The sequence below is a fragment of the Ammospiza caudacuta genome, chromosome 12 (assembly GCF_027887145.1).
Source record: "Ammospiza caudacuta isolate bAmmCau1 chromosome 12, bAmmCau1.pri, whole genome shotgun sequence".
In the NCBI taxonomy this organism is placed as follows: domain Eukaryota; kingdom Metazoa; phylum Chordata; class Aves; order Passeriformes; family Passerellidae; genus Ammospiza; species Ammospiza caudacuta.
This window is the reverse complement of record NC_080604.1, coordinates 21,645,874-21,659,225: the sequence shown is the minus strand read 5'-3', so window position 1 is coordinate 21,659,225 and position 13,352 is coordinate 21,645,874. Positions and strand designations below refer to the sequence as shown.

At 56.8% G+C, this 13,352-nt stretch overlaps 1 protein-coding gene across 2 annotated transcripts in view; it reads right to left on the bottom strand.

The window, feature by feature from the left end:
* The window catches only part of GRM7 (glutamate metabotropic receptor 7), a 165,802-nt gene extending 156,615 nt beyond the window's left edge, over window positions 1–9,187 (bottom strand). The window contains exon 1 of one of the 2 annotated variants that reach the window (XM_058812844.1): window positions 8,643–9,187. In XM_058812844.1, coding sequence (XP_058668827.1) covers window positions 8,643–9,152 — 510 coding nt within the window. In that variant the 5' untranslated portion in view covers window positions 9,153–9,187. The remainder of the gene's footprint in view (window positions 1–8,642) is intronic. The other variant, XM_058812843.1, reaches the window with a different exon arrangement.
* Between the last annotated feature and the right edge of the window lie 4,165 nt (window positions 9,188–13,352).

Here is a 13,352-nt window from a genome sequence, read left to right as displayed (position 1 = left end):
ATTTATTTCATTTCTTCGTGGATTTAATGCTCTTCACAGTTTATCGCATCACTGAAATATTCCTGAAGAAGGAAAGTGGCTTTTCCAGGGACTCCATGACCTCTGCTGTGCTGCTGTTTCACACTGAGCTGTTGGGGATCCTGGTGGGTTACAGAAGGGCTTGTGCAGCTGCCTGGGATCCTCATGGGGCTGGAAAACCCCAGGCCATTGCTCATTCCCACATTTCCAGTTTGGCCAAACAGGAGCTGTCACTCCCTCGGGGCTGCTGCCACCCTGGGCACTGCAGGCAGATGGAAAATTCATCCTTTTGTGCCAGCTTCCAAAATCCTGTGAAAGGCCAAAACCCTTCACCTGGGATACCACCATTCTGCTGGAGGAGATGGAACAGGCAAGGAGCTGCCAGTGCAGAGGGTCCCAGGGTCCTGAGGCTGGCACAGCCCGCCCGGCCCAGGCGGTGCCAGCTGTGCCCGATGCTCACCCTGTCCCCGGCCCAGAGCCCCGAGTGCCACCTCCAGGTGCCACCTCCAGGGATGGGCACTGCAGAGCTCCTGGGCAGCCCCTGCCAGTTGTCCATGCCAGTCGTCCATCCCCGTTGTCCATCCCCGTTGTCCATTCCTGTTGCCCAAGGCTTGCTGGAGAATCAAACCATCTTTTCCTCCTTTGCAAATCCTCCACGTAGCCACAGCAGACACATCTCAAAAAGATGATTTTCTTTGCGTCATCGTCCATGGAAGGGGTTGGGATGGAAGGGACCGTAAGGGTCATCCAGTTACTCGGAGATTTTCTGTACTGCTGTCAGATAGAAAAACTACAAACCCACAAAAAGCCGTTTAATTAAATTTTATTGTCAATATAATTTCTGTGCATTCAAGCCCTGCCACAAAATTACCTGCTTTAAAAATCACTAAACCATCTCTATTAGTGCTGAATTTTATTCCTGCAAAAATGACAACTTCCTGCCAAATCTGAGCTGACACTTTGTCTTTATTTTTGCAGTTATTCCTGCCATTTTTCATTAAATGGAATTTGGCCTTGGTCCTATCCATTAGGGCTGGGTTTTGGTGGGACCCACATGGGAAACAACTCCATGCACTCAGGGCTGTCTGTGCTCTGGGAGCTGCCATTAAACCCCAGGGTTCAGTTCCTGCCACCCATTAGATCTGCCTGGGTGTTATTATTTCAGCACCAGGCTGTGGATAGCCAGAGGTGCTTCTAAAGCAGCAAATGCTGTGCCAGGACACCAGGACACCCATGGGGACAAGGGCTCTGCTCTGACACCCAGCAGGGAAGATCCAGCATCACACCCAGACAGATCAGCATCACACACACAGAGAGCTCCAGGATCATACCCAGACAGATCAGCATCACACACACACAGAGCTCCAGCCTTACACACACAGAGCTCCAGGATCACACACAGAGAGCTCCAGGATCACACACAGAGAGCTCCAGGATCACACCCGGACAGCTCCAGGATCACACCCAGCACAGCTCCAGGATCACACCCCCAGGCAGCTCCAGATTGCCCAGCCTGTGAGCTGGCAGTGGCCCAGCAGGGCATTGCCCTGGGCTAAGGAGCGTGCCAGCTGCCTGGGCTGTTGGCACCCCTGGCCCTGCTGGCACCCCTGGCATGGCTGCAGGGGCTCTGTTGCGGTGGAGGAGAGCTGTTCCTGCACAGCATCCGCCTCCAGCACCTTCTCACCCTGCAGGGCCAACACCAACCTCCCCACATTCTTCCCTGGTTCCCAGCAGCTTCAGCCTCTCCTCCCTCCGCTCTCCCCTCACAGGAGCAGCCAAGCCCCAGCACAGCCTGGTGCTGGTGCTGCTGAAGCCTCTCAGGTGGCTCAGCATTCCTAAACCACATCTTTTCTCTATTTGTCACCCATGATTGATTGTTCTAGGCCCTAATATCATCTTAATGTGAGACAGGCAGGACCAAAATGCCACACAGGTGCCAGGGCTCACCCAGAGGTGCTCCATCCTCTGCTCACCCAGCACAGCCCTCTCCTTCCCAGCCCAAGCCCTGAGCAAGACCTTAAAGAAACACATTTACAGTGTAAGAATGCACAACAATGATATTTTTGTCTGTCTGTCTGTCTGTCTATCTATCTATTCTATCAACACCCACATATACAACCATGCTCAGAGGCATTGAGCAGAACCATCATCAGGACAAAATCTTGTGACCTGTGACTGCTTCAAGCCCTCCCCTCCACCCCCACAGCTCAGGCCATCCTTTTCCCACAAACCCAGCCCAAACCAGAGCTGTTGGATGTGCCCTGAATGTGCAAACATGGACCTGCAGCACCTCAGGAGCACAGGGCACTGCCAAGGGGAGCTCTCCAGGCTTCTCCTCTTCCCGGTGCCAGCCAGAGCCAGGCAGCCCAAGTGCCTCAGCGATGCCAGGGGCGATCTCCAGCCGGGAGCACGTCCCAGGGCTTGGGGAACATTTGCCAAGCTCATTTCAACAGGCTGGGAAGGGAGGCACAGCCAGCATCACCCGACAGCTGAGGGAGAGGAGAATGCCCAGCACTCACCCAGCATCTTAATGCTCTCCAGATCCCAAATGACACAGCAAAAGTGTCCTCAGCACCACGGCCACAGGGGCCTGGGGTGCCCTCTGTCAGCCAGGGGCACTTTGTGCCCCCAGAAGGGGTGGGAGCCCTGGGTGTGCCCAGGCTGCCCCATCCTGCACCTGACACCGGCTCTGCTGCAAAAGGCTTTGGTCCAAAACACGGCCCATGGAGAAGGACAGCCCCGTGGCAGCCACTGCACCCACCCAGCATGCCCTGAAAGAGCAGGGCACACACAGCCCATGGTGGCCCTGGGCACAGCGAGGAGCTCCAGCCCACCCCAAGAAGTGCCAGTGTGTGCTGGTGGGGCAGCAGCCAGGGCTGCAGAGCTCTGCGGGCTCAGGGCTGGGCTCACTGCAGCCAGGGCAGCACAGGACACTGCCCGGGAGGGAGCTGTGGCCACGGTGGGACAGGGCCACCACCTTTCCCTGTCCATGCTCCAGGCCAGCAGCAGCAGCAGCAGCAGGAGCAGGCTTTATTGCCATTAAAGTGGTGGTGGCGGCTCAGAACAACTGCACTGCCTCAGCAGAAGGGCCTGGGAGGAGCTCATGAATCACCAGGAAGGAGCAGAGCTCTGGAAATCCTTGTTCTCCTTTAGCTCTCTCTGCCTGGGTACCCTCGCACCCCACTAATGGCCTGGCTGGATTGGATTCCATGCTCTCCAAACAGCCTTCATTACATGCATGGTATCTCCCAAAATTATGATAAAATTAATCATGGTCCAGTGTCTGGGACAGTCAGCATTGTCACTCATTGAGATTAATTTGAATACCACTATAAATAGAAATAACAACATCTGATCTTATGAAACACTATTGTGCTGGATGGCTTTAATGCCTCCAAGCAAAACTCATTTAATAGAATAAAATATGGAACAGAGTACATGTAGTTTTGTAGTATTACTGTTATGAGATTCCAAAGCAGATCAATAATTCTTATATAAAATTAATGCCTTGAAATGATCCCTCCATTTGTCATTCCAGAGAGGTCACCTTAGTTTGTTTCAAAGAGCAAATTGGGAATTGCACAAGTGAACTTGCTGGAAATGTGTTCTCCCTGTCCCTGCACCCCTCGGGCCAGCCCCAGTTACCCCTGAATCCTGTGCCCATGTCCCTCCCTGTCCCTCTCCATGGATGAGCATCCCTCTCCTGGCAGAACCACTCTCCTTCCAAATGACCCTTTGCAGTCCCTCCTGCCTCGAGAGAGACACTTGAAAACAGATTAAGAGCCAAGATTATTGCTCAAATTGAATTCTGCCTTGTCGGGAAAATGAATTTTACCTCCCAAACACAGCGTTCCAGAAAAACGCCTTCCCAGCACCTCCAGCCTCTCATTAGTGACTCCCCATGTGGAATTCCTGAAGGGAGGATATTCCTGGCCTTTTGTTTATCCAGGAAAAATCAGATCCCACCTCTCTGGAGCAGCCTCACAGCTGAGGCCCAGCCCTGCATGTCAGGGTCTGACACACATCAGGGCCTCACTACCAGCAAGGACAAATACTCAGGGGCTGCTGAAATGAAAGCTCATTAAAGAACACAAAAACCCTTTTTTTTGGAGGAGGCAAAGAATTAAAGGTTGCTGTTTCCTATTTTCAGCTTTTTGTTGCATTCTCTATGTGAGAAACTGAAAAAATATGGAGTTTCCTGAAATATCTTCTCTAAAATGAATCATTACTCCACTGCCTAAAAAGCGTTGTCCTGTTTGAAGTGAGGAGAGAAAAATGCAACAATCAGGTCAGGATTAATAACTTAGCATCCAGGGAAAAACCCTGCTGAAATGTGTGAGATTTCCTCTCGAGCCCCAGTGGGATCCCAGGTACATTCCAGCAATGAAACCTCCCCAGCAGCTCCTCAGGGCAGGGTCAGCAGGAGGGGCTCAAACGTGGGCTGGGAATGGAAATTATCTCCCATGGAATGGGATCCCACATTCCTGCAAGAAACCGAGATGGAGGAACAACCATTGCAGGCATTTTCCTGGGAATCACAAGGAGTTTCTAGACACTGATCAGATCAGCAGTGGGGAACTCCTCAGAAAGCAAACACTGCTGAGGGATCTGATGGAACCATGGGATCACACATGGTTCTGTAATTCTCACACAGCCCTGCCCTTCCTCCCTGTGCCTGAGGAGCATTTCCAGCAGGAGCAGGCTCCAGAGCTCCCCTCGCTCTCTGGAGCAGCTGAATGCCATCCCAATCCATCCCAATCCATCCCATCCCCACCAACCCCAGCCCGACAGCCTCCCCCAGAGAGCCTGGCAACAGCGTGTGCACTTTGCAAGAAAAGAGCAGCATCCAACTCAGAGCTGCACTTTTAAGCTCCCTTCCTTTCCAAATAATCTCATTTTTGTGATTACTGTGTCTGGAGCAGAAGGCAGGACTGCAACTGTCATCTTCCTCCTTCGGCAGGAAGGAAAGGCAGCCAACAGCCCCAGGGAGATCGGGGATGTTCCAATTTGCACTCCCAGCCTCCCTGCGCTGCCTTAGCCCACTCTGCTGCACAGTTCCCTGGAGGGGCTCGGGAACAGCCCCCTCTGGGCCACCAGAGCCACCCCTGATGAAACCCCACGGGGATTTAGACAAGAACAAAATTATTCTTGATTGACTCTTTCAAATTGCACCCACGGAGGACACAAACCTGAAGCCGTAATTTGCTCATTATTAAAGCCTGTCAGGAGAAGTCTGCAGGGAGCACAAAAATAAGTGTAGGGAGCACAAAAATAAGTCTTGCAGCATTAAAAGAGGAGTCAGGGTGCTGATATTCCCCATATTGCATGGTTCTACTCCCGTGAAGCACCCTGGCCATGGTTTTATCATGGAGTTCCATTTGTAGGGAAAGCTACAGCCCTCCAAAGGATTAGCATTTTCTCCAAAGCAAAACCAGCAGCCTAAAAGCATCCTGCCTGAACTCCCTGGTGCATTTGGAAGCAGCTTTCCAAATTATTTTGGTGTTATTTTTAGGAGGGATATTTAATTTATGACCGGGCTGCTATTTACTGGTGTGCACTGATAGAATTGTGTTGGGAAGACGTCCCTGCCTTTGACACACGTCCTAGGGAGCCAGCAGGAGCACTGACCAGCCCAAAGTCTCATTTGGCTCCATCATCAGCAGCAGCCCTTCAGCCGGGCTCCAGCAGCGCTCTGTGCCTGCCCCATCCCTGGAGAACGCTCCCACCCCAGCTGTTCCCAGCTCCTTTACCCCAGGAGCAGCTCCGGGCTGGGTGAGGGCAGAGCTGCAGAGCAGGGGAGGGGCAGATCACAGCAAACCCCCGGTGCCGTGGAGACCCCCATCGTTCCCCACCCCAGGAGAGCTCCCGCAGCACCTGCAGCAGTAACTGCAGGGATGAGCTGCAGCCCCGGGAGCCCAGCCCCGGCCCTCCTGCCGCTGCACCTGTTGGCTTTGGCCGAGGCTGCTCGCAGCCCCTGCGCCGGGAGGGAGCCGCAGGCACAGCCAGCACTGCCTCCCATGCGGAGAGGAAGATGAAGAGCCTGCACGGACCCGGCCCCTCCTGGGGAGAAGCGCCTGGAGCAGCAGGAGCTGCCTGAGGAGGCCCTGCTGTGCTCTGGATGGGTTATGTATTTCTACAGATACAGATTTACACCCATTTGCTCCCTACAGCAAGCACAGCACAAATACTTCTCTCCCAAGATACGTCAGAAAAGCACGAACTCCATTAGGATTTCTTTGCAGGGGCCTCCACAGAGCCTTTACCTACCAGATGCGAGGGAAAAGCCAGTTTGGGCATGCAAATAAGCGTTCAAGAGCCATCCACCCTCCCTTCACCCACTGCCCCAGGCAGCAAAACCCACAGTGACCCCTGAGAAACAAGCTGGCTGCCACACTCAGCAATTTCAGAGAGTTCTGAGGTTAACAAGATTTTTTGTGACTGGTACTTGGTTTTCTTCTTTCCGCTAACTTAGAGCTTCTCATCCACCCACACACAATGACACTTAGCTGTTGAACAGGTCTACTTCTCCTCCTAAAATAGTTATTTTCTATTTCTCTGTGGCTGAGCATGTTCTAAATCGTGTTTTGAAGGAGGAGAGGACAACAGGGAACAGTTCTACAGCATGAAAGATCTGCTTCAAGGCAGCTCATCCAAGCTGTAAAATAGATGTTCAATAAATTCCCTCAGCATGGGCCACTTCCTGCTTTCTGGATGATCTGGTTAAATTGCAATTTTGAACAGATGCTTAGTCACAATACATTAAAACATTTAGTTCATATAAATATCTCTACATGGAAAAACTGTCCAAATATCTGATTTTCTGACAAGTAACGTATCACCAGAGGCTTTGCAGGTATTGTGGCATTATCCTAAGGGTGCCTCGGTTTCCCTCAGAATGGATGTCGGTGGGGAGTGCCCCGGGCTGGCGGTGGGATGGGAGCTGGAGTGGCAGAGCTGCCTCCTGCACCCTCCTGGCAGCGGCTGAACGGGGGCTCGGGCACAACGTGAGCCGGGCTCAGGGGGCTCCGGGCACAGGGGGCTCCGGGCACAACGTGAGCCGGGCTCAGGGGGCTCCGGGCACAGGGGAGCGGGAGCAGCCGGAGCGGGAGGCACGGCACGGTGAGGGCACACAGACCCGGGGATCCAGCGCTGAACTGCAGCCATGCGCTGCCATCCGCCACGATGGAGCGAGCACGGCAAAGCAGCGGCTCGTGGGTGTGATATCACGAAATAAATATACCAGGGAAATGCCCGGGCACGGCTCAGGGCAGCATCGCCCCGCTGGGCTCGGCCGGGGATGGATGGCACCGGCAGCAGATGGGAGCGGGAGGCTCGGCGGCTGCCACAGCACCGAGCGCCTCTGCCGTGAAAGCCTCACAAGTTTCCAGCTGGGAAACGCGGGGGATCTCTCCGCCCGCTGCACAAAAATAAAAAAATCCCTCCACCACCTTCCGCATGCGAAGGCGTAGGACAGGGAGCGAAGAACTCCGCTGCTCACGATGCATCTGGTGGCGCTTCTGTCACTGTCACCGCACCCGCGATCGCTGCCGAGCAGCACCCGGCGCTCGCTTGGGGCCCGGCGGCTGCTGCGGGGCCCCGGGGGCACACCCCGGCCCTGGGGGACAGCCCCTCATCCCGGGGGGACATCCCAGCCCTGGGGGGACACCCCAGCCCTGGGGGGACACCCCAGCCCTGGGGGGACACCCCAGCCCTGGGGGGACACCCCAGCCTCGGGGGGACACCCCAGCCTCGGGGGGACACCCCAGCCCCGGGGGGACACCCCCGCATCCCGGGGGGACACCCCCTCATCCCGGGGGGACACCCCCGCATCCCGGGGGGACATCCCAGCCCTGGAGGGACACCCCCTCATCCCGGGGGATCCAGATGGCCCCGCACGGCCCTGGGGCAGGGGATGAGCGGGGATGACAAATCTCCGCGCTCCACACCCAGCGAGGCGCGGCGCCGGGGGCGAGACGGGCGCGATGGCAGCGCGAACGGGGGAGAGGCGAGGAGGGGGAGAGCGGGCAGCGCCGCAGCGCATCTCCCCCGCACACACACGCACACACGGCTCTGTAATCCCCCGGCTCTGCTCATCCCTCGCTCCTCCCGAGCCCCGGAGCCTGGGGCTGAGCCGCCCCCGCTGCCCCCGCTCCGGGCTCGGGAGGGAGCCGGCACCGAGCCGGGCAGGCGCTGGGCGCTGGGGCTGCCCCGCACAGCCCCGGCTCGGCCGAGAAAGCCCCTCCTGACCCCCTCCCGGCCCCGTCCCGACCCCCCGCGACCCCCGGGCCGTGCCCGCACCGCCGGCATTCGGTGCGGGAGCGGAGCGGAGCCGGCCGTGCCCCCCGGGATCCGTGCGCCCGCATCCATCCCCGCCGAGCCGTGGCTCTCGCTAACGCAAACCCAGCGCAACCAGCGCTTCTTCTCTTCCTTTTTTTTTCCTTTCCTCTTTTCCCTCAGGCATTGCTTCGTGCAAATGGGGCGATAAATCCAGAAAGCGCCACGCACCGTGGAGAAGGGAGAGGGCGGCGGGGAGGGGAAGCAGCTGCTCCGGAGGGAGGCGGATGGAGCACCTGGAGAGGCACAGGGGGAGCCGGGAGCGGCGGAGCCCCGCGGCACGGCCCTACCTGGAACAGCCGGAGGATGTTGGCCACCATAATGGACACGGAACTTCCCGACGCCCCGATCACTCCAACTACTTTCTCCGGCTTGACGAAGACGGGCGGCTCGCCGTTGGTGCACCTCACGTCGGAGGTGTCCTTCTGGATGAGCGCCTGCACGAAGGTGAGGGACTGCTCCAGCGCGTAGGTGTCCCGGGAGCAGGTGTCCAGGATGCGGGCGCCCAGCGTGACGTTGGGCAGCAGGTCCGGGTCGCTGTTGATCTGGTCCAGGGCGTAGAGCATCGCCTCCAGCCTGTGGATGCCGTTCTCCTTCTTGATGTCCCCGCAGGGGGAGCTCGGGGGGCCCTTGGCGTGCACGGGGAAGAGGCCGCCCAGGGTGATGTCCCCCTCCAGGCGGATGGAGTGGGGCGCGTACATCTCCTGCCCGCGGGCCGCCTCCCCGAGCAGCAGCTCCAGCAGGCAGCAGGGCAGCTCCAGCAGCGCCAGCAGCCGCAGCACCCTGCCCGGCCGGCCCATGGTGATGCCGCTGCCGCCGCCGCCCCCGGGCGCTGCCCCGCGCTCCCCGGGGGCCGGGCCGGCCGGGATGGGGTGGCCGGGGGAGGGCTGCGGGTTCGGCCGCCCTGCCCTGCCCTGCCCGCCGCGCTCCGGCACCGGCACTGGGAGCGCGCCGCGCCGCTGCCGCTTTAAACGGGCCCGGCCGCCCGCCCCCCGCCCGCCCCCCGCCCCGCCCGCCGCCGCTGCGCAGCGCCCGCCGCGCCGCCCCGGCCGGTCGCGGGCACGGGCACCGGCGTGGGCACCGGCGTGGGCATCGGCACGGGCACGGCACCGGCGTAGGCATCGGCACGGGCACGGCACCGGCGTGGGCATCGGCGTGGGCATCGCAATGGGCACGGGGATGGAGCCGCGGGGTCCCGGCCGTGCCCGAGATGGGGCTGGCGGCCGTACCGGACCCGCGGCGCTGCGGACGGGGGAAGCGGGGGAACGAGGCGGCTCCGCACCCTGCACTCCGCTCCCTGCATCCCGTACCCGCTCCCCGCAGCCAGAAGCGGAGCGGGCTCGGGCAGCGCGGCTCGGGAGCGCCCGCCAAAGGCGCTGCGCGGGGGAGGCTCGCTCGGCCCCGCCGGAGCAGCGGCAGCAGCAGGGGCAGGAGCAGCAGGGGCAGGAGCAGCAGGGCAGCCTCATCCTCCGCCTCGCTCTCCGGCGGGGAGCGCAGCGCCGCGGGGCCCGGCAGTGCCGCCGGGGACAGCCGGGGACAGCCGGGGACAGCGGGAGCGCCCGGGCAGCCCAGGGCATCCAGAGCATCGATCCGGATTGTGCCATGGGAACCAGAGCCTCCGCCCGCCGAGGTGGGTACCAGTGGAGCGCTGAGGAGGAGGAGGAGTTTGGATGTAACCCCGTACTCCCAAACCCGAAGAAATGCAGCTGAGCTCGTTCTATTTTAAGATCTCCAGACCCATTTTCCTTCTGCACGCCCAGATCTCGAGGATGCTGGAACATCCTGGTTTTGTTCCCTTTACTCCAAAACTCTAAACACCCAAAGGGACACCACCACCTGTTGCCATTCCCTCCTGACCGGCAAATCCACGCCCTGGCGCATTTCCAATCACAGCCAATGCAGAATGCATCTCTCACGTGCTCCCACCAGACCAAGCACATTTTTTGGAGACAAACTTTAATTTCTCCTTCATAAATACCAGACCAGGGGTAGCTGCTGTTCATTCCATGGCCTCTGACACACTCTGGGCCAGCAGAACCTGTGTGCAGGAACCTGCCCAGTCACAGGATCACAGAGTGGTTTGCATTGGGAGAGACTTTAATGATTGTCTCATCCAACCCCTGCCATGGCAGGGACACCTCCCACTGTCCCAGGTGCTCCAGCCCCAGTGTCCAGCCTGGCCTTGGGCACTGCCAGGGATCCAGGGGCAGCCACAGCTGCTCTGGGCACCTGTGCCAGGGCCTCACCTCTCTCAGATCACCCACACATCTTAGAAAAGTGCCTCCCTTTACACTGCCAGCAACAGAATGGGTGGGGTTGGAAGGGAGCTGAAGGACCATCCAGTTCCTCAGAGATTTTCTGTAGTGCTGTCAGACTCCCACCCTCTCTGCCAGGGGGGTGGAGCTGAACCAGCCCCATCCCCATCCCCTGCACACACATCCCAGCTCCTCACATCACCTACTGCACATGGAATTTCCTTCCCAGTTCTCCCTTGTTCCCACCAGCTCCATCCCCTTTTGCATCCCCACCCAGGGAGAGCTCTTTGGTGCCTGTTTACCTCTTGCTCATTTAAAGCTCCTCAGTCAGAATCTTGCTTCTTCTTCTTCTTCTTCTTCTTCTTCTTCTTCTTCTTCTTCTTCTTCTTCTTCTTCTTCTTCTTCTTCTTCTTCTTCTTCTTCTTATTATTATTATTATTATTATTTCTGAGTCTTGTGATTGGAGCCTCAAGTTTTCCTCAAGTGCTCAGTTCAGGAAGGATGCGGAAATAAATCACTTCTTCTAATAAATCCCATTGTTTTGCTGGAAGTCACCTCATGATTTTGAAAGATGCAGCAGATGCACCAGAAGAAAATGACAGTTTTACAGTATGCAGATATCTTTATTCTCCTCCTGATTTTATTGGTTGGAGCCCTGAAGCATCAAAGATTATTCTGATTACATTACACAAATTGATAGAGCAATCACTGCTCTGGATCCTCCTGATATCCATGAGAGTGCCCAGTCTCTCTCCCACTGTTGCTGAGCTAACAAGGACCACTGGACATCTCCTGGAAACCCTGTTTGTCACTTTGCAGTTTCCTGCCTTTGGAGCTGAGCTCTCCTTCTCCTTGTACCTGAGCCCCATCCCCTCTGCTCTGAGCTACCCACACCCAATCTGGCCCTGTCAGACAGGAAACTAAATATAATAACAGCCTGTGCATCTCTCACTGCTGTGCTTTCCTTGGGAGAAATACCAGCCTCAGCTCTGAAAGGCCTTTTCCAACCAACACATTCTGCCATGCTGTGATTTCCTTGGCCTTGCTGAGCACCTGGGGTGAGGCAGCGCTGACTAAACGCAGCAGAGAGTGTGCCACACCTGTGCTGGGCAGCATCTCCTGCCCCTCTGCACCTAAAGGATGCCTCCCCTCCCTCGAGAGAGTGTGCCACACCTGTGCTGGGCAGCATCTCCTGCCCCTCTGCACCTAAAGGATGCCTCCCCTCCCTCGAGCCTGCCTCGAGGGCCACTGTCACCACAGGACACGAAGGAACACAAGCACACGCCGCTGTTCTCAAGGTGAAGGAAAAAGGGAAGTTTATTTTGTGACTCCAACATTTATAGTTTTCCAAGAGTGAGAGTGGATTGGAAGGTGACAGTGCCACCTCTCCAATGACACTGCACAAACCAACAGTCCATCAAATTTCTCTTCTTCCATAAAAGGATGCAAAACAATGAGTTGTTTCCAGAAAGTGTGTGAGAAAGTTCGCTACAAGAATGTCAACATCAGAAGGCTTAGAAAATCTTAAAAAATCAGGGGGACAGACCACAGTCAGCATTCAGCACTCAGAGCATCCAGCACTCAGAGGCACACTCATCAGCTCCTGAGCAGAACCGAGTCATGGCCATTCCCCCTCTCGGAGCCATGAGTGTTTCCCCTTACCCTCAATCCCAGGAAAGCTGCAGGTAATCCTCGAGGGCTCAGGAGGGGATGCTGGTGCAGGAAAGCAGCCATTTGTGTCTTTAATGGGGCACTGGCAGGAGCAAATGGAAATGGGGGAAGTCACTGCAGTGTGAGTTTGTGTTTCACTTCCCCGAGTCACTCGTGTGCCCAGCCCAGCTCCCAGCACAGCTCTGAGCTCCCAGACCTGAACACATTCTGTACTTCAGCCTTGGGAGCTCTGCCCTCACCCCTGCTCAGGCTGAGAGCCCTGGGGTGAGGGTGAAGCAATTCTGCTTTTCTCAGCAGGGAACGACACACCAGGGAGCTCAGCCTTGGTGATGCACTGCTGCCCCTCCAGGTGTGCCCACGCACCCAGAACCAAAATCCCACCCAAAACCAAAATCCCACCTCCCATCCCTGAGCCTTTGCAGTGCTGGGGACACACTCCATCTCCCCCTGGACAGATTTGCTTCACCAAAAACAAAAACCCAAAAACCGCAGAACAAACCAAAAATTCCTCAGAAAAATAAACCAAACCCAACGAGCAAACCCAACCCAAGCCTGATCTTTTTAGCAAGACAATTTGTTCAGAAGTAAACACTGGTTAAACACATCCAAGAGAATATTCAAAACCATTTCTTAACTTGCCTGTCAAACAAGACTCAGCCAAATTTCTCCTGGATAAGCAAAGACTTTGCCAGAAAGGAAGGGGCTCATTTCTGGCACCCTCCAGGGTGTGGTGTGATCTCCAGCACAGGAGGATCCACTGTCAGAGCTGCTGTATAATTAAACATTGCCTTTATCTGGGCAGCTGGCAGAGCAGGCACTAAATCCCATCACAGCCAACCGGTGGAAGCAGCCCAAAGAGCAATGGGCCAGCAGGAAGGAGGAATAAAACAATCCTTCAACTATTGGTGATGTGGCAGAGGCTGCCACGCAGGCAGAGGTCAGCCTGGACAACTGTAATGGACGTGGTACAAGCAATTAATTTGTTGGGTGAAGTCAGGCTCGGGAAGGCAGCCAGAGCTCCTGCTTATCTGCTGCTCAGAAAATAATGGATTTCTGGAGCAGAGGCCAGTGAAA